This window comes from Lissotriton vulgaris, chromosome 3_1 (assembly GCF_964263255.1).
Source record: "Lissotriton vulgaris chromosome 3_1, aLisVul1.2, whole genome shotgun sequence".
NCBI lineage: Eukaryota > Metazoa > Chordata > Amphibia > Caudata > Salamandridae > Lissotriton > Lissotriton vulgaris.
Genome location: NC_141689.1, coordinates 1,239,817,186 through 1,239,837,468, shown reverse-complemented (window position 1 = coordinate 1,239,837,468; position 20,283 = coordinate 1,239,817,186). Strand labels below are relative to the sequence as shown.

General features: G+C 44.4%; 1 protein-coding gene across 2 annotated transcripts in view; it reads left to right on the top strand.

Annotated features, from left to right (window-relative positions):
• LOC147727719 (uncharacterized) overlaps window positions 1-20,283 on the top strand; it is a 154,603-nt gene that overhangs the window by 99,090 nt on the left and 35,230 nt on the right. For both annotated transcript variants that reach the window (XM_086961712.1, XM_086961711.1), the window contains exons 4-5: window positions 13,204-13,314; window positions 19,919-20,029. In XM_086961712.1, coding sequence (XP_086817838.1) covers window positions 13,204-13,314; window positions 19,919-20,029 — 222 coding nt within the window. The remainder of the gene's footprint in view (window positions 1-13,203; window positions 13,315-19,918; window positions 20,030-20,283) is intronic.

The following is a 20,283-nucleotide window of genomic DNA, read 5'->3' as shown; positions in this document are numbered from 1 at the left end:
TGCGTGAGAAGCTTGAAGCGCATGGGTGACCGTTATTCTAGACTTGTTGGGGATTCACTTGAAGATCTTACGAAGGAGGCAAAGCATGTGGAAGCCGGAGGACGAACCAGTGTTGATTTGGCGGTTCATTCAGAACGAGGAGTTCAGGATGATGCAGCGGTTTTGTGTGTGGTCCGTAGGGGGAGATTCTGAGCACTGTGGACCACCAAGAGTCGTCCCAGGGAGAGGAGGAGGAGCCATGGATGAGAACTTCAGTCTTGTCTGAGTTAAACTTGAGGCAGCTGTCCTTCATTCAGGTGGCGAGTGCCTTCATCCAATTGTGGAAATTACTCTTGCCGGCTGTGGGTTTGTCTGTGAGGGAGGGAATCCACTGGGTGTTGTCAGTGTAGGAGACAATGTTGAGTTGGTGGCTTCTGGTAATGGCTGCAAGCGGGGCTATGTAGATGTTGAAGAGGGTGAAGCTCAGGGAAGACCCCTGAAGCACTCTGCAGCTGATCTCTGTGGGTTCTGAGTTGAACAGTGGAAGTTTGACTCTCTGTATTCAGGCAGTGAGGAAGGAGCTGGTCTATTCCAGGATGGGTTCCACAGCGGTATTCGTACAAGCGCCTTGAGACCCTTGCGGGTGAGTAGTGCGCTATACAAATATCAATTTACAATTTACATTCCAGGGCTTTGTCACGGATGCCGGTGTGTTGCAGTCTTACACAGAGGGTCTGGTGGGAGACGTGTCGAATGCTGCTGAGAGGTCCAGGAGGTTGAGGGCAGCAGTCTTGCCTCGGTTGAAGAGGGTGTGGATGTCATCTGTAGCAACAAGGAGAGCGGTCTCTGTGCTGTTGTTGCTTCTAAAGCCCGATTGGGAGAGGTCCAGGATTTTGTAGGTTTTGATGAACTCTGGTCATTGCCAGTTGATGGCTTTCTCGATGACTTTGGCTGGGAAAGAGAGCAGAGAGATAGGTCTGTAGTTCTTGAGGTCCGTGGGGTTGGCAGAAGGTTCCTTTAGCAAGGGGTTGATCTTTGTATGCTTCCAGTCTTCTGGAAAGGTTGCAGACTCGATGGAGCAGGTGATGGTGTGGCAGAGTTTGGGTGCGATGAAGGTGCTGCACTGTTGAAGATGTTGTGAAGGCAGGGATCCAAGGGGGCCCTGGAGTGAATGCACTTCATGATCCTGAGGGTGTCATCAGAGGTGAGGGTAGTCCAGTTGGTCAAGGTCTGTTGGTGGCTGGAGCGATTTGGTGCGGTGGTTGCAGGTAGGGTGGGTTAGTCTTGGGTTACAAAGTTGTCGTAGTTATCCCTGATCTTGCAGTGGAAGAAGGTGGCGAGGTTGTCGCAGAAGTCTTGAGATGGGGAGATGTCTACTGTCTCTATGCTGGGTTTTGCAAATTCTTTCACCACGGCAAAGAGTTTTTTGCTGTTGTGTACATGGGTGTTGATGAATTCCTTGATGGCTGCTTCCTTTCTTGTTCTGCTGAGGCGGTTGTGTGCGGCGACTGCGAATTTTAAAGCTACGTGGTCTGCCGTGATCTTGCGGCTTCTCCATCATTTCTCGAGCCGTCTGCAGTTATGCCTGGCTTCTTGGAGGGTGGGGGACAAGCAGCCAGCTCTTTTTGAGGGCTGCCTGCCTGTGGGTTACATGAGGGGGGCGATTGTGTTGGCTCAGTTGCAGATGTAGTGGTCAAGGTTGCGTGCTGAGGTATTGGAGTCCGTGCATGCATTTGGTGAGGTCTTGTTGAATTCCGCTTTAGGTGTCCGTATATAGGTTTTCCTAAAACATGTCCTTATATAGGCACAATTCGCATTGCCTTATATAGACATAAGATCCCGGTCCTTATTTAGGCATTAGCCATGCTATCCAAATACAGGCATGGTCACCTACATCCGTCTACCCCAACGTCACAACAAGTTCTTAGAAACCAGCCCCTTAAGCTCTTGGAAGTTTCCCCTAGCACAGGATTTTTGATTTCTCCAAGAACTCCTTTATAATTAGGGCTCCCGGTTTTCCGTTTAAACTGATTTTTACATATAAATACAGACGGAAAACTATTTTTCCTTTGTCTGTATTTATATGTAAAAACGGTAAAATACTAGAAAATTGCAGTGCTGCCTTGCTCGAATCCAGAGCTATCTGCCCCCCTCCCCTCCTGTCGTGTGTGGCAGGCCGGGATGAGTCAGCTTCTAGGTCACACACACAGCCGCACCCGAGCGATTCAAAGGTCTTTAAAAGACCATTTGTATGTTAATGAAGCTTTGTTTACCTCTTAGACCCCTGCAGCCCCACTCTGACTGTTGCTTAAAGATTCAGCCCCCTGCCCCCTCCCGAATGTTTTTACCCGTGCCATCTCTCACAGTGGCAGTGCTGCTGGGCGCCAGCTGTTTGTAGTGGTGGTACAGTTGCTTGCCACTGACTCTCACTGGTAGGGCTTCGTTGTTACCTGGACCACTTTGCATACTACTCACATCACAGCTCAGTAATATGCTGTCTGGTTGTATGTCACCCGCTTCATCAAGTCTCAGCAGCAGTGTTGTTAGCAATCAGGTCCACTTATCAGTCATTGTATTTTTTTTATCAGCTGTGTGTCATTCTTTCTTTGTTTTTTTTAGCTGTTTGGAGCCGTAGTTTTAATCCGTTTATAGTGCCTGGTGCGTGTTCCAGTGATAAGATTTGTTGTAGTTACTTTTTTCACAGGGGCTCGTTGTGAGCTGCTAGCGCGCATATTTAGGTGCTCCGATTTACAGCACTTATTCCTTGTAAACCCCTCTAGAATTGTCCTGGCCTTTTTGACACAATCCGCGAATGCCCTTTGGCCAGGGTCGGATTGGGATCACAATTTGGCCCGGGCACTGACGAAAAAGTGGCCCACATTAAGGGGGCGTGGCCTACATTTAAGGGGCGTGGCCTATATTTAAGGGGCGTGGCCCACATTCGAGGGGCATGCCCTTTCATGAAACACCATTTGGTTACTCTTTGAGGTCTAATTTGTAGACAAATATTTAGTAAATTAAGCCTTTTAAAGCTTACAGAGCAAGTAACATTGGTAAAGACTAGGAGCACTGCAGTTCAGATAACTGAATACTTACTTGCAGTCTTAACGCCCTGCACAATGTCGTTGGATACTCTTTCCTAACCAGCTATGTCCTAGACTCTAATCATCACATAAACCAGAAATCTAGTACAAAGTCAAGGAGAAAGGGTAAGACTGGAATCTCTGGTAATAGAACATGTAATAACAAAAGTAAGAATTCACAAACGAGGAAAAGGCAGTCTGGGGTGTAAAAGAATGCTGAAAAAATGTATCTGTACAATCTAGTCATACATTTATTTCACAGTCAGCAGGTGATGTCTATATACAAAAAACACAGTTTTATTCATATCTGTTGCTGCCTTAAAGTCTGGGCCATGGGGAGTGAAATAAAACAATTGCCTAGGATCACATGATCTGATTAAGATACGAAACCAGTATTAATGCCAAGTTGTTGGTATCACATTGTGCAATTCAGAAACTAGATGTATATGCCTCACTTCCCTTACACTCACCTTACCCCCAACTGCAACTCATCTGGTATCAACATAGCTCTTGGTCATAACTCAGACCAGATGTTGTTGCTCCTGGCAAAATGTTTGTGAGCACCTATGTTCAGGCCTATATCATAATGTAATACAATCTGGAATAATGCTGCAAAATCATTCCTTGGGTAAATTGTGTACATTAAATTGCAACAACATTTGACGTGGAATTCTGTGTGCAACCTGCCTATTTCTCACATTTTTAGTGGTAAGGGTGATTTGGTTGTTGTTTTGTGAGCTAGCACACAATATCACAATAAACCATACGGGCATTGTGTTTGCAATTGTAGCTTTAGTTATGTTTACTTATGCCATTCTTTCAGCAACAATGAAAACCAATGCGATGTTCTGAGGATTTTCACCATTCCATTGGAGGAAATCTAATAATTTCCTCCTTATATAGAAGAAGCAATACACACACTCTGTTCTCTGAATCATGGTACAAGAGACCTGCAAACAACTAGTGCTATTGGTTTTAAATATTCCAACCGTGTAACAATCCCTCACAATTTTTCGCATGTCCTCCATGTGTAAGACACATTATGTAGCACCAACTCTGAAGCACGTTCTGGGGCCCACATGCATGATAACAAAACACAACCAACCAGAAAAAGTTGTGCAATACCCTAAAAACTAATCCCACCATGGTCCCTTTAAATACCCCTGCACCCCATAATCATAACCCATCCTAACCCTAAAAATACACCCTGCACCCTAAAACCCAAGCCTATCCCTGAACCCTAAAAATACCCCTTTACCCCAAACCCCAAACCTATCCCTGAACCCTAAAAATACCCCTGTACCTCAAAACCCAAACCTATCCCTGAATTCCAAAAATACCCCTGTACCTCAAAACCCAAATCTATCCCTGAATCCCAAAAATACCCCTGTACCCCCAAACCTATCCCTGAACCCTACAAATACCCTGTACCCCAAAACCCAAACCTATCCCTGAACCCTAAAAATACCCTGTACCCCAAAACCCAAACCTATCCCTGAACCCTAAAAATACCCCTGTACCCCAAAACCCAAACCTATCCCTGAACCCTAAAAATACCCCTGTACCCCAAAACCCAAACCTATCCCTTCACCCTAAAAATACCCCTGTACCCCAAAACTAAAACCTAGTCCTGAAACCTAAAAATACCCCAGTACCCCAAAACTATCCCTGAACCCTTAAAATACCCAATCACCCTAAAACATATACCTCAGAACCCCAAAACATATACCCTATATACCCATACTTACCTTATCCTAACATATACAAAAAAACATGCCATTTGACAGTTTTATGTAGTGTAAATTCAGCCCAAGACAAAGGCTATTTGAGTTCTATTCATGAGTACCAATTACAGTACACATGATCTGATTTTTTATTTAAGGGCCTGGGCGAGGAAGTGATCTGCCCAGAATCACAGGCTGTTGAGCAGACCCTGGGATTCAAACTTGAATCCCCATCTCTGCAACTCTGGCGTTAGGCCACCTATGCCTATGCAAAGATAAGGAATGAAAGTGGGAGGATACTGTTCTTGCGCAGGACACAGGCCCAAGGTGACAATGGCCTACATGCTGAGCAACTAAAAAAACAGCAAGGCCCCTTTCTGTCACAAAATTATTCAAGAACTTCAGTGCAGGAGCACCTGAAAAGAAGGGAAGCCCCTGCTATTACTAACCTACTTAGCTCAAGAGCACATGAACAGCAGTATGGCCCCTGCAATTAGTAAATTAATCAGCCCTCCCCAGCCCTCCAGGCCCCAGGGCAATGTCTTGGCAGGGGAGCACAATGGTAGACAGGGGAAGGCTGAGGTGAAGATGGTGGGAGTTCAAAACATGACCTAGCCCCCACAGCCAGACCCATTCTTCCTCGCCCACTGTGCCCTGAATCTGAGGGGCTGTGGGCGAGGTGTTAAGATTAACACCGTTTCTCGGCTGCGTGGGCCCCAGGGGGGCCGAGGTGGAAATGGCTCAAGGCCTGAGCAACACCTGGCTCCCAGGGAGGCCGATTTTCGCAGACAATCACCGCTCCCCAGCCCACCCTTGGCGTGATTGCTTTTCAGGGGCAGGGGGTGAAGTGAGGCCACAGCTAATAATCACTGCATGGCACACAGTGAAGCGCTTTCATTTCTGTCTCTGTTTCCGTGCGCTCTGTGGGCCGTTTTTTTTTCTCCCCTTCCCAAGTTCACAGAGAGCAGATAGCAGAGAGCACTCTCTGTGAACTGAAAAAGGGGAGAAAAAAACCGGCCCACAGAGGGCACTGAGACAACGGCCCTTCGGCCGTTTCCCGAATGCCCGCCTTGCCAATCCGACCCTGCCTTTGGCCCGTGTTTTGACAAGATAAAAGTGTTCCTGCTGGAAATAGTGTTATATAAGTATACATAATCCTTGCATCCCACCTTCTTAAAGTTTGATGGAATTCTGGCAACGCAAATCACGAGCAGCTTAAATCACGAGCAGCTTGGGTCCGTATGCTGTTATTTTGTATTTACACAGGCGCTCCACGCATTGTGATGCTGTTGGCTTGCAGGCAAGAGCGTGCATAGTGTTGTTGGGGAGGTGCTTGGGCGGGAATCAGGAGGATCCTCTGTGGCAGGAGTGCTTTAGTCCTCTTGTAGTGAGTTTAGCAATGAAGCCAAGTGAGACAGTTTTGCAGGAAGGTTCAATGAAACGAACTGCACATTTCATACTTGCCCTGTTCTTGAATGGCATCACTTTAGTTGTTGCGTGTAAAAGCTCTTTGTCGCTGGCAATTTTCCCCACAAACATTAGTTCACCCTGTTAAATATTACACAAAAGTCAACGAAGGAGGCATAGCAACTCCCTTACTCATGGACAGGTGCTTACACACAGTCACACCTGGGACTGCAGTGTTTCTTTCCAATTTCAGTTTGGCAAACCGGTATTGTGTCAACTATAATAGTAAATTAATTTTTTCACAGAACGTGAGTATGGTGAGAGATAAAATTAAAAGGCAATCTAGCTTGCTTAACTCTCCCCTCTCCCCCAAATGCAGCCTCTTTCAGTGTGTCTCGTCTATATTTTATAATTGTTCTCATTGTGTCCCCATCACCCAGATGACAAATAATAATAATCATTTGCAATGCAATAGGTCTCACATTTGCGAGAGTTTGAGCTATTGTCATTGTAGATGACATGCCCATTATTTGTGTTTTTCAAAACAGATAAATATAACACTTTGTTATTTACAATGTCAATAACTTAAACTCTTGCAAATGCAAGACTTATTGTATTGCAAATACTTGTTTGTGTAGTGCTTGCTGCCAAATTCTTACTGATTCATAGCACTGCAAATGGGATAATGTGCCGAACTTTGGAAGTGTTAAAAACCGAGACTGCACAGAGATTGAACGTGGGACCTGTATCTTGCACAATGGTTAATACCATGTGCGCAAAGCCCATTGGGCTCAAAGGTCTTCAGCTACTCAGAAGCCAGTACTGTCTTGTTCTATTCTCTATATGAAGAGAACAATATTTGGGGTCTGGTACTTCCTCTCCAATACTACCCTATTACGGTAACTAGTCCCCAAAATTCGCACTCCCACATCGGTGCTGTCTAGGCTCTCACCTGCCCGTTCTCCACCTAGGGGCGCCAACATCATGCCGTAGCCTCGCCCAATGCCCCTGACTCCACTGCACTGCTAAGGCCACAACAAATCGCTAGTTTAAGTGAGTGCATGTGTGCATTGTCAACATAAATAAATGTGGAAAAATACTAGCTGTAGCTTTATCTTTTGCTTGTGGCAAAAATAAATGTGGATAAATACAGAAAAAAGGCCCAAAAAATAAATATGGATAAATATAGACGGAAATGACAAAAAAATAAATACCATAAAACCGGGAGCCCTATTTATAATGCATGAACTGCTATTCCTTAAGGGTTCATTCCTGACGTCTTCCTCTGCCCAACTTTACTTCAATGCTAAAATTCCAAGGCACCTACCAGGCATAAATATACATTCCCTTGCCCAAGCAAGTAGGAGGAGACCTCAACTTTAGAGGAGCCTGTGTCCCGGCCTGACCCACTGACAAGAGACGCTGTCATCCCTGCTCGCAGAGAATCCAGCTTCCAGTGTTCTGACTCCCTTAGCAGGGTGTCTGAGTTCGAGACCCGGAAAGAGATTCCCACCTCTCATTCTCAAGGTATGGAGCCAACTAGAAACTAGAGGGACTCTTGGCATACCATACTTTGGCATTCCATACTATGGCATACCATACTATAGCATACGTACTATATAGCCTACCATACTATAGAATACAGCACCTACTTCTTACCTTGTACTACACTTAGGTTCGTTACACTGGGGTAGAACTAGTTAGAGAAGCATCTTATGAGTACTCGCATTTTTAGCTTATGTTATTTATGTATATGAATATGTGTCATAGCTAAAAGATAATGCCAGCGCAGCATTGTTTCATCCTATGCTTACGCTGTACATAATATATCTTGCATACTGTCATACGATTGTAACAGCTCATATCACTTACACGAAAAACAATACTGTTCAATAAATCCTTTTATTGAATCGCCCGTCTATTCTTTCTGTGTAATTCTGAAGAAACGAAGCATGCACGATTAGCTGAGTGAAACTGTTATCTGTTGTTTCCACAGTTCTGAGAGTGTTCCGATTCTAAAGGGAAACAAAGTTGTCTGTTTATGCGGTTGCCAGAAACTACTCCCTTCTTGTTTACAAGGAGTTTCTAGTGGCCTCTGAGTTAGCTGGCACACAACGTAATTAAGTTTAATATACTCGATAGGGGCATACTGACCTCAGTCCTATGCCAAACCTATAGTGTAAATTATTCCAATGTGCAGAGCCTATTAGGGAAATAGGAACTACACTACAATCTTGCTGAGGGAGGTGGTGAACTGGTCTTTGGTGACCTTGTTCCAGCTTCTGTGAGGATTGTGGTCGGCGTTCTGGCATATGGTGGGTTTGGTGAAGGAGAAGTGGACGCAGTGGTGGTCGGTCCAATGTGGCTTGTAGGCGTGGCTGGCAGCGATGTTGTTGCATGTGGAGAAGATGGGGTCGAGTGTATGTCCTGCTGAGGGGGTTGGCATTGTGACCAGTTGTTTGAGTCCGATGGTGGCGTGGTTCTCCAGTAGGGATGAGGTGTTGTGGTCTTCGAGGTTGTCCAGGTGGAAATTGAGGTCACCGAGGAGGATATAGTCCGTTGAGGTGAGAGTGTGGTCAGCGAAATACGACATGGGCCTCTCTCAAATATTTAGTTAAGGCATGCGTTTTAGGCTAGGATTCCTTAAGACCAGGAAATGCAGGAAGACTCCCATTGGAGCTACGGTTGCTTTATGGTCATTTGATCATTACCCTCAAGTATGCTTCAGTGCTGAGGAATATGCAGGGGGAGCTCTCACTTATGGGAACATTGGCAGATCGATGTGGGGGAGTCGGCACACAAGGATTGTTGGGGGGGGGATGTTGAACAGTTCCCATGGAGGGTAGCCATTCGGGCCAGCTTTCATTTGATTCAGCTGAAAGTCCTGTACAGGATATATTTTACCCGGTTCCTGCTGCACAAAATAGGTAGGGCTGTGGACGATCGTTGTCTTCAGCAATGTAGCCAGTGGGGTACCTTTTTTCACACAATGTGGAGCTACCCAACACTTCGGCCCTTTCCGGGAAGGGGTGACTGCTTCCCTGGCGGAGGTAACAGGAGTAGCCTTGCCACTGACCAATCAAAGGTGTTGCTGGGGGTCTGGACAGAATCTGAGATTACCTCGATCACTACACTCTTAATCAACAGGGGCAACATCATGATTAAGAGAGACATTGCTAGGCATTGGGGCAGTCCAGAATGGCTGGGGCTGGTGGAGTTGTGGGAGGGATGGAACAGTGCAGGGTCAAGAAACAAATTATATATGAGAGTCATGGTTGTATGCGCAAATATTGGAACATTTGGGGGACCTGAGAGGGTATGGGGTTTGTTGAAGGTCCTGGGGATGAAGAGGTCAGGGTTGACTGAGGTTTAAGAGGGACCGGGACGAAGGGTGGGGGGTTGGTTGAATGATTGTGTCAATTATTCATTGGTGAGAAGGGGATGGGGGAGGGAAGGGGGAACCCAGGTAATGGCTGCTGAGTTTGTTTTTTATTGAAGAGATGGCTGTACTTTCCCAAAAATGGCTGTGAGAAGCAGCACTGCATTTATTTTTGACAAAATGCTCAACTTTTAAAGCATAATCTTACTCACTTGCAGCATATTTTCTTGTTCAAAGGTAGCTGATGAAATAAAAGGAACTAACCGTTAATTAAATTATTTATAGCATCTTTCCTACTTCTCCACAAAGTCTCTAGACATTCAGGAAAGGCATCTTGGATACGAGACCAAAGGGTCATGTAGGAAAAGGCTTTTCATTTGCATATTTTCAGAGCCCAGAGGCAAAAGTCCAGTAACTACTGTCCCTGACGGTTTCTTCCAGAAGGAGGAAATGCCCCTGTTGCTAGGATCCACCAAAATGTAACACACAGAAGACAGGTCAGCTCCTGAATCCACCATGTTCTTGTTGGTCAGAAATATGCTAATCCACTTAGTCCTCAGAAAAACCTTCTAGACCCATTTATTTGTGGCAGTGCAACTGAAAATTCTCAGTTTTCTGACCACGCCTGTGGTATTCTTCCAGCATCGGGTCGTCTTCAATGCCTTCCTGTTATATTTCTGCTGTCGGTGTTGAGAATGTTTGCAGGATATGGGATAAACTCAGCTGTGATTGGTGAATCCATCTACAGGTTTTGCTGTTTATCTCCCAACTTTTACTGCAGAATTTGCCAGTTCCCTTTTTACAGAGCTGACTTACTGCAGAAGCAAGATCAGAATGTTTTGTTGTCCAGTATTCAAAAATTATTCTACTTATCTCAGTCAAGAATTGTATTCCTGTCTCTCTCTAGCTTTATCCTAACTCCTCAAAAAGCCAACCCACTTCAGCACTGCAATATGATGGCAAATCCCAACATCTTGTAGGTGACGTTCATGAGTCGTATAGGTTGTTCTTGTTTTTAGAATCAATAAAATGTTTTTATTAAAATGTGATACCCACACTATTTGCAATATCTATAACCTTTGCTCCTCCTCTGAGGAATATTTATTAACCGTAGTCTCCCCAACTGTTACCTCAAATTGTTGATGTCATCAAGACTAATTTTTTAGTTTTGCACAGGCCACACACACCTCTCTCATTGTTTAGGTCTCGCCTGTCGATGCGCATGCGCATCGAGCAAGCGAGACTATTGCGACTTATCCACTCTTTATCTACACTGCAAGGAATCGTGGCGATTCCTTGCAGTGCCCGTGACTTTTAAGGTCAATGCGCATGCGCATTGAGCTTATGCGCATGCGCATTGACCTTAAAAGCGCTTGCGCGTGCACGTCCGTCTTTGTTTACCCGCTCCGCCCCCTCCCGCCGTGTCGCATTTCTCCTCCCCCTCCCCTCTCTTCCTTCCGTCGGCTCCCCTTTTTCCACTCCCCTCCCCGGCCCCCCCCTTCACCACATCCAGATTGGCCCCTTGCTACCACATCACACCCCTCGTGACACACCACTTCCTGGTATTCAACTTTGTCGACCGGCTCCCCGCTCCGCCCCCTCCCGCCGTGTCGCATTTCTCCTCCCCCTCCCCTCTCTTCCTTCCGTCGGCTCCCCTTTTTCCACTCCCCTCCCCGGCCCCCCCCTTCACCACATCCAGATTGGCCCCTTGCTACCACATCACACCCCTCGTGACACACCACTTCCTGGTATTCAACTTTGTCGACCGGCTCCACAGTAACCCTGCCGAAGCAACAACGGCCCCTGGATTGACTCCATGAGAGCTCCTCTACTGACTCAGGTACACAGCCCGCCGTGTTCTTTTACCCCCCCTCTCCTCGACCGTCCTCCACCAGTCCTTATCCTTAGCCTTTCCCCTCCCTTTCCTCTGCCAGGTATTCTACCACAACGCGTGGAACGCCGGACTGCGAAGCACCTGACGTCCACGGATGTGGCACCGATCGCCCGCGCTGTGCCTCCCGCTTTATTCAGGTATTTACACGCTCCCCCCAGCTCACCCGCCCGGCTTCACCAATGTTCCCTCGTCCCTCATTCCACTCCTTTATTCCCCCACTACAGATGTTGCCCATCCGACTGGAAGCACCTTAATTACTGATCTTCCGATCTACATTGTTTTTCCAGGTAACTCTGCCGCCTAAGCGCTTCATCTGGCCACTTCTCTTTCGCACTGCTCCGGTATGTCACCCCACCCGGTCCGACAACTTGGCCATGGTTTGAGCGCTTACTTCCAGATGCCGCCACACTGATACTATGCCTTACGCGAGTGAATCAGCCCCAGGATTTCGACATCCCTCCTCCTGCACTTTGACCTTACTAACCCACGGCTTTTGTACTTCCCATTCCTGGCCCCCACCTTGAAACTGTTCGTTGTCACCCTTAGTCTGACTTAATTGCACATCGCGACTTCGGGTCCTTTGCCTCTCGCTATTCCGCCTCGGTATGTTCTTCTAGACTCACCTACCTGCCGGCTTCCTAGCCCATTACCATGACGTGATTGCAGACGTTGAGGCTACTCTCTTCATTCTGTTCTTCCCGCTTACTGCACAGCCACCGTGAGCTTCTTCGCCACTCTGTGTTTCACCCCTTCCCCCCACCTGGCCGCCCTTGCTCCCCTACCAATTGCCTACTCACCCAGACGCCCCAGAATTGACACACAACCTTATGTCCAGGCTCTTACTTCACCACCCTGGTAGTGTTCATGCCCCCTGCTCTCCCTCAACCCCTCACCCTCAACCCCTCACCCTCAACCCCTCACCCTCAATCCCTCACCCTCAATCCCTCACCCACACTCACCCACACTCACCCTCACTCACCCACCCTCACTCACCCTCACTCACCCTCACTCACCCTCACTCACCCTCACTCACCCTCACTCACCCTCACTCACCCTCACTCACCCTCACTCACCCTCACTCACCCTCACTCACCCTCACCCTCACTCGGAGGTGCCGGTGCCAGATGGTGTTTATCATGTAAATGTAAATGTACATGTATTTATATAGCGCAAACCACCCACATCGCAGGCATCTAAGCGCTTGCTTAGGGAACCCGTCCTGGTATTCCCCTGTGAGATAACCCCGGCAGGGTATCCACAAGGTGAAAGCCAGGCATCCCGCCTCGAGGGGCCGTTGTGGAGATTAAGCAAGCTATTGCCCAGAGTCGCAGAGTGTGAACCCGTGAGTCGAGTAGGCACCGGAGCGAGAATTATCGAGTCCGTGGAATTATTGGGCCCAAGCCCCGTCGAGGCGGGGAATTGAACCCTGGTCCAGGGCCGATCTCAGCTTCCGGGTCTGCCGCCTCTAACCCCTGAGCCACACTTCTCCACTGTGTGATGTGAGATCCACTTATGGAATAAGATTCTCTTTGTGGCCTGCACTTTCATAGAATATGCACAATATGCTTATCACTTAATACCTTTTGGCTTCCTTGATGTACCCTGTCTTAGAAATGCCTTAGATTCCAAGCAACCAATCCATTCTGTTTTGGCCTTTGCAAAGAAGCAGAAGGCCAGAAAAAAATAGTGAACTTCTAAACAAGTAGTATTACAAATATTATTTTCTTTGTCCTTTAGCATTTTCTTCTTGCAATTCTGAAATCTTGAGGACCCAGCAAGAGGCAGAAACAAGTTTAATACAAGATCAAGGGTTGAAAGGGCATGAAGGATGCGTTGATCCCAACTCTGGTAAGCTGTGCGTGTTTCTTCCTTGAGTTTTGGTCGTGGTAATATGATATGGACTTTGTTTTGCTTGTTTTTTTGCTAGGGTCCTAAACGTTAGTGAGCCCAAGTTCGAAATTGTACATAGCCATTACTATGTATGGGCAAACAACATATTAGCTATCTATTAACCACCACTCAGTTATGTTTAATACTAGTGTCAAAATAAACATGTGGAAGAGTAGTGAAACTTTGAGCTCATCATTGATGCTATGTTTGAAAGCTGCATGTACCTTGGAAACAATTTTCATGCCACAGCTTGAATTCCCCCTTCAGCAGTAATATTGAAGTCCTGTTCTATGACTCCGAATTCCAGCCTCCTTTCTCCCCATCTGACAATTCTTCCCTATACATTGTGTTGGATAAACCATTCTACTTTCACTGGCACACCTGACATGCATGTGTTGAATAACTGCCTGAGGAATGTAGGGTATTTTACATGTGGGTATTGCCAGTCATATCCTGAGAAAGACCTTAGCATCTGAGTGCCTGGTGGGGTACCTAGTGAATTCAAGTAAAACCAGGCATACCAAAAATCTCCAGCTTTAACAAAGCAAAATCACTGGTCAACGTGTAGAAAAGCAGTTTTGTGATCAGAAAAGTCTTACCGACTTGCACAGTAACTCTGCTGGGCTGTTATAACTCATGAACAGGAGGTGGTATGAAAAGTGTGTTCTCCTTGTATTGAGTTGCATTGATGTGTATTAGTAGTTTGAGACCCCAATTGCAGCGGCAAACCATTGAAAAGTTACCATAACTGAACTTGGGGTGCTAACTACTTTCCCTCTGTCCATGTTTGCCCGTGGCTTCTGGAAAGTAGACGATGGTCCAGGGAGCCAGTGAATGGTGCCCTGATATGGTCCCTTATTAATGAATCTATTTGTTTAACATTGAAGATTGCCTTTTTATAGTTTTTGAATTTCTTCTAAATTTCTTGTGCTGTGATCTACAAAGGCGTAATTGCCAATGGAGATAACAGCAAGACCCAAACAAATTCATTTGAAAATAAGCAACATTAATCATTTCACTAATACAAAAATAAACAAAATAATCAGTCTTTTGAGGTAAATAATTTTATTTATGCTTTTTATTTTCCTTTTAAATAATAAGCAATACAACATAACTTGCACCAGGCAAGATATAATAGATAAATGGAGTCTGACACTTTCAGTTCAATGCCATGCTTGTCTAATACCTATAAAGTTGTAGGATGACACAATGTCCATAGACCCGCAAAGACTCACCTCAGTACATCTTTCCAAGTAAATATAACAGGGCATCAACCTATGTTCGATACCCCGGGGAAATAATTTAATACAGCAATCTAGCACCTAGATTTCAGTCATGTTATTATAAAAAAGTAGCTGCACTAAGTCAGTCTTTGAGGCTGGATATTGCCACCCAGAGCTTCACAATTAGCTATAGTAGTGCCGTCAGCTGTCTTGAGTTATTCTAATCTCTGCTATTCAACATGGGTGAGAGTAATTTTGTCAATTACGTGTGCCACCTCATGCCCAAAATCTTTAATCCATGAGCAATGCCATGACAGGTGTATAAAATCAACATTTGGACATGTACATCTGCAGCTTGCGAGGCTCAGTGCCAGTTCCAATCTATGGAGGTGGACAGGGGTGTCAGGAATTTAAGATGAATTAATTTGTGTCTATGGTTCAGGGAAATACATTTGATTTGGGGGTAGCAGTAAGTTCAACACCAGTTCGTCATCATGTCCCAGGTCAACACCCTTGCTTTTTATTTAGTATGTTTATTTTATTTTAAAGGTTTTATATAGCGCTGGCTAGACCCGGAGGTATCAGAACGCTTTACATGAGCATCAGATCGTAGTAACAGGTTACATTGTTACGAAGGTTCCACAGTTATTAGAGCATGGCAAAACAGTTACTAGTAAGGTCGAGATAAACAATAAGCACAAATACGTTAGGGGAAAAGCAGGTAAGGGGAAAGATTCAGGGGAGGGGGGGTAGGAGCTGGGGAAGTAGACAGGTAATGAAGGCAGGAAAGCGGAAGGGAGGGTGAAGGACACCGCATGGAAAGAGGAAGGGATGGGCGAATGGGGACACAAACTGGTAGACGAGTCAAAGCAACGTCCAAAGTCCAGTAAGCTGTGATCCCAGGGGAAGTAGTATAGCTTCCCTATCTCTGTTGCAGGAGGCTCCCTTTACGCATTGGGCTCCCTCAGAGGGGTCTCTGAGACTCCAAGGCCTACATACTGGATCCCTCCCCAAAAAGGGGAGAGGGAGTGCTTTGGCAAGGGGTGCCATACCATACCTCAGCTGTGAGTGGCTCCCTTTGCGCAGTGGACTCTCTCAGCGGGTTCGCTGAGACTCCAGAGTATAAATATTGGATCTTTCCCTAACAAGGGGAGAAGGAGTGCTTAGTCAAAGGGCACAAAGGACAGGGGGCTAGGTATACTAGCAGGCAAGGTGAGCGATTCAGGGGAGAGGTGATAGGAGCTAGGAAATTAGACAAAGAGAGAAAGAGTGCTAAATTGAAACATATTTAATTATATATAGTAGGTGGAAGAAAAATGTAAATAACATAATAACAGACCAATGGGTGAAGAAATCTGGCTGAGAGTGTCTATAAGTAAATATGTTACACTTAGAATTTTTGTAAATTCAAAAGGTCTTTGGTCACACCAGACCTAATAGATTTGAGGTATTCCTAAACCATACCTCTCTCATTAAGGAATGTCTTCAACAGACCTCTATTAACAAAGAATGTTCATACTGATACTTTTTTTGCACCTTTGCATAATAAAGATTGGTTATTTTGAAACCCTACACCTGGTCAAAACACATGCTCAAACCAAACTTTAACAAGTTGAGATAGGGTGTCTGAAGGACAGGTACTTACAGACCACCTATGCATTACATGAGGGTGGTGCATTCCAGGCAATGATTAGTTCTGTGTAACTACAGAAATATTTGTTGTGTTAGTGAGTTCCGATACACCTTTCAGCATGGATGGACACACACAGGAGGTCAACACTATACATTTTTGAAGACTTTCAAAAAAGTAGTGTCCTCCTCTAGTGCAGGTTATATGTATAGATGAAACTATAAAGACAAATACAATAGTGGAAATGAAAGCAATTAGTAAGAACAATATTTAAAAGAATTTCAACATTGTGATGGTGTTTCAGTAATTCATTGCAATGATTGATGGAACCTGTTTTTGTTAGCCAACCCCTTGCTTCTAAACCCTAGCTGAGCTCTTTTAGCAGCAACAGTGACTGCCCTTCTAAGATTCTTAAGGTGGGTTTTAGTCCATGTGCTTTAGCTGAACAATAAGGCTGTTGTTCTGTACTTCGAGTATGTCACTTTCTGTCTCGGTTATGGTTTTCTAGAGCTGATGACTCAGATGAGAAGGTGACATTCGCTTGGAACATTTGCAGTTCAGCTCGTGCTAACAAGTTCCCAGGAAGAAATCCTCTAAACCTAAAACCTGTCTATACCAGACTTAAATACAATGTTCTGATTATTTTGAAAAGGGCAGACACCTTGATGAATTATATAAAATGCAAGAATTAGCTTGTTAATTATGTTGCACCTTCACACAATTCTGTCTCTCATTAAATACCTCATTAGTACATTTATACAAATAGGTATATAGATTTTTTTTATTCAAGGATAATAAATATGTCCCTATCCCTGCTCTTTGTGGTATCCTAAATAAAAATACAACGCTCTAGCAAACCAAATAACTTACCTGCATCTCAGACAGCTCAGGTGGCACTAATCTCAGGCATTATTTGCTGTAATAACTCTGACTGTATACAGGTTAGTAGGGATCTGCTTAGAACAAATCCCCCTCATCTGGGAGAATCAGCTTATCCATTGGAGGTAAAGAATTAAGTATAACGAAGAGATGGATGTGGTTTCTAAAAAAATGGCTGTTGTGTGCAGGACTGCATTTGTTTTTGAAATAATGCTTACCTTTTAAAGCACATCCGTACTTCCTTGCAACATATTTCATTGTTCAAAGGTAGCTGATTAAATAAAAGGACCTAATATTTGAGATTCGATTTGTAGCATCTTTCCTACTGCTCCACAAAGTCTCTAAACATTCAGGAGAGTCTTCTTGGACAACAAATCAAGGGGTTAATGTAGGAACAAGTTTTTATTTAGTTTGTATGCGCCCACAGGCAAATGTTCAGTTACTACTGACCTTGCTGGTTTCTTCCAGGCAAGTGGAGATGGCCCTGTTCCTAAGATCTGCCACACTTTCTCAGTCTTAGGGAAAAATGTTCCACACAGAAGACAGGTTAGTTCCTGAATCTACAGAAATAGGGTATTCCACCAAATCCTCAGAACAACCTTCTAGTTCTATGCATTCAGGGCAATGTAGGGTAAACCTCTCAGTTCTTGACCACACCTGTGGTATTCTTGCAGCATAAAGCAGGTAGGCTTCAAATCCCTCCTGTTACATTCTGCTCTCTGTGTTGAGAATGTTTGCAGGACATTGGGTAAACTCAGCTGTCATTGGCAAATTTTCTTAAGCAAATCCATCTAGAGTTTGTGCTGTTTATCTCCCGTCTCTTACTGCAGAATTTCCCAGTTCCTTTTTCCATAGCTGACTGACTTACTGCAAAAGCAAGATCACATTGTTTTGCTGTCCAGTATTCCAAATTTGCGTATCTCAGTCTAGAATCGTATCGCTGTCCTTCTATCTTTATCCTAACTCCTCTAAAAGCCAACCCAATCCAGGAACGCAACAAGAAAGGAAATTCCAACTGTCATTGCAGAAAGGACCTGTAGGAAAGGAGAGCCTTTATTTACAGAAGGTGCTAGGAGTGCCAGTTGGTTTTCTCTGCTGAGACCGGATGAAGCGTAGATGGCGATAAATACTAGCAAGAACTGAGGAGTCTTAAATGCAGGAGAGGGTTTAAGGCCACCAGCACAGCCTAAAGACCGACAGTGTGACAATGGGCAAATGTCACTTTTGCCATGGCTATAGATCCATGTTAAATAATTATTTGTGTTTTTCCATTAATCTACAAGAATGACTAATTCCTAATTTGAGTTGAGAAAAGTATTCAGCAAAACTGTGCTCTTTTTAAATCATACATCTACTCACTTGTAAAGTACACTTAACCTTGTGATACTCTTAGGAAATATGTGGGTTTGTGTATGTGTTGCCTACACGTATGATTTAAGTCCAGTGCAGCTGTGACTAACTCTGAAGGTAGAGTTACAGCTGACTTGTGCTGTTTGCAATCTGACTATTTAAGTGTAAAGATTTAATTTTACTCCCAACGCCCAGGCCTGTATTGCCACTGGGTTTCTCTTAACCTATGTTTGCCAGATGTGTTCAGAATATGCGTGGAGGTATGTCTCTGTCTCTGTAGACTCCTATTTAGAATATGATACTTAGGAAGCCTGTGGCATTTGTGAACTTTATGGATGACTTAAAGAAATTGAAAAGATGCCAGTTTATTAGCAAAAGTGGTTTTCTTGGTTAGTACTGACCACATGCAGTTAAGACCTGTTTTAGAGGTTCAGCTTACCTAAAAACAAACAAAGTCAGTTAATCAAAACATTTCAAGAGAACCAGGGCATAGAGATGCAGTTCTTTAACTCCTCCTTCTCTTCAGTATCTGCACAGAAGTAAGTTTAGTAGATGTGTGCTAATTAGTAATGCACATATAACCTTTTTTCCTCCTGGAAAATACTTTTCAAAGTGGAGAATCTAATTCCCCTTTATTGGGTAGTACATATATTTCCCCAAATTGGCAATACAGTGACTCCTACCTAATTAGGAATAGATTTAATACCACACCAATGTTTGTAAATTGGCACAAAGTTATGATGATGTGACTATTCCAAGCTTTTTGGCTAGCAACCCTTCTTCCTTCACACACTCTTACCTTCTCAAATCCTACGCATTACTTTGACTACAGGAAATCGATCCTACTTGCTGATTTACCACAGGAAACTAGGATTTGAAATATCATGAAATTCTGTGCATATCCAATTCTCTGGTTTGAAAAAAGGTTTTATAGTGTAGATCCTTTTTGTGTGCTTGCCACAGGTAATAGTGTTGCTACCCTGCCTACCTGACCCGTTGATTATCTGATGAGACATATTTTGTTTACTCAAGCTGGTGAACAAAAAGAACTCAAACTCCCACAATTTAAACTGTCTGTTTAGTTATCCTTTTCTGCCGTACCTCGCAATATCAAGTTGGTGTTATCTTCAACCCACATGATTTTGCCAGTGCCATCCTCCAAACAAGATATGATGTGCTACATCGATGTAATGGTGTGTTTAGTCTGTTATTAACTTTGCAAATCAAAATTACTTGATAGATGTAGTTATTTCAACACTGATTTTCTAATGTGATCTTCATCAAGAGTCCGAGTCTGTTAGGCATTCATTGTATGACTAAAAGTGGATAATCATCGGGATGGAAAGATAGCTGAAAAATAAAACATGCAGATTGTTGTGCTGCTTCTGTGGGTTACTTTTTGTGTAGAAAAATTATGGTTTTTGTAAGAACTGTACCTTCATATTTCGGTGTCATTAAAATGTGGTTTTGCAAAACTCAGGTCATAAAGCCTCAACACCCTCTGTTCCATTTGGTTTATCTAAAACTCAAGAGACGTATGCTATGACCCAAATGAGCTCAGAGAGAAGAGAACACCTCAACAGTTCCACAGGTTAGTCAATAAAGTCAATGGACTCCTCCACACACATATTTGGAGGGTATTTTTCAATCTCTTGTTTGTCTGCTGTAACTTGACCCCCCCCCCCTTGCACATTGTCTTTATTGTCTCCTATTTTTTAATAGCTCAATGCCACCCCAGAGTAAATTGCAACTTCTGTGCCTTCAGACTTTTTGACCTGTGTATACTTAAATGGTTCTATGAATTATCCCAGGTAGAAACCTGAAAATACTGCATTTAAGACACTG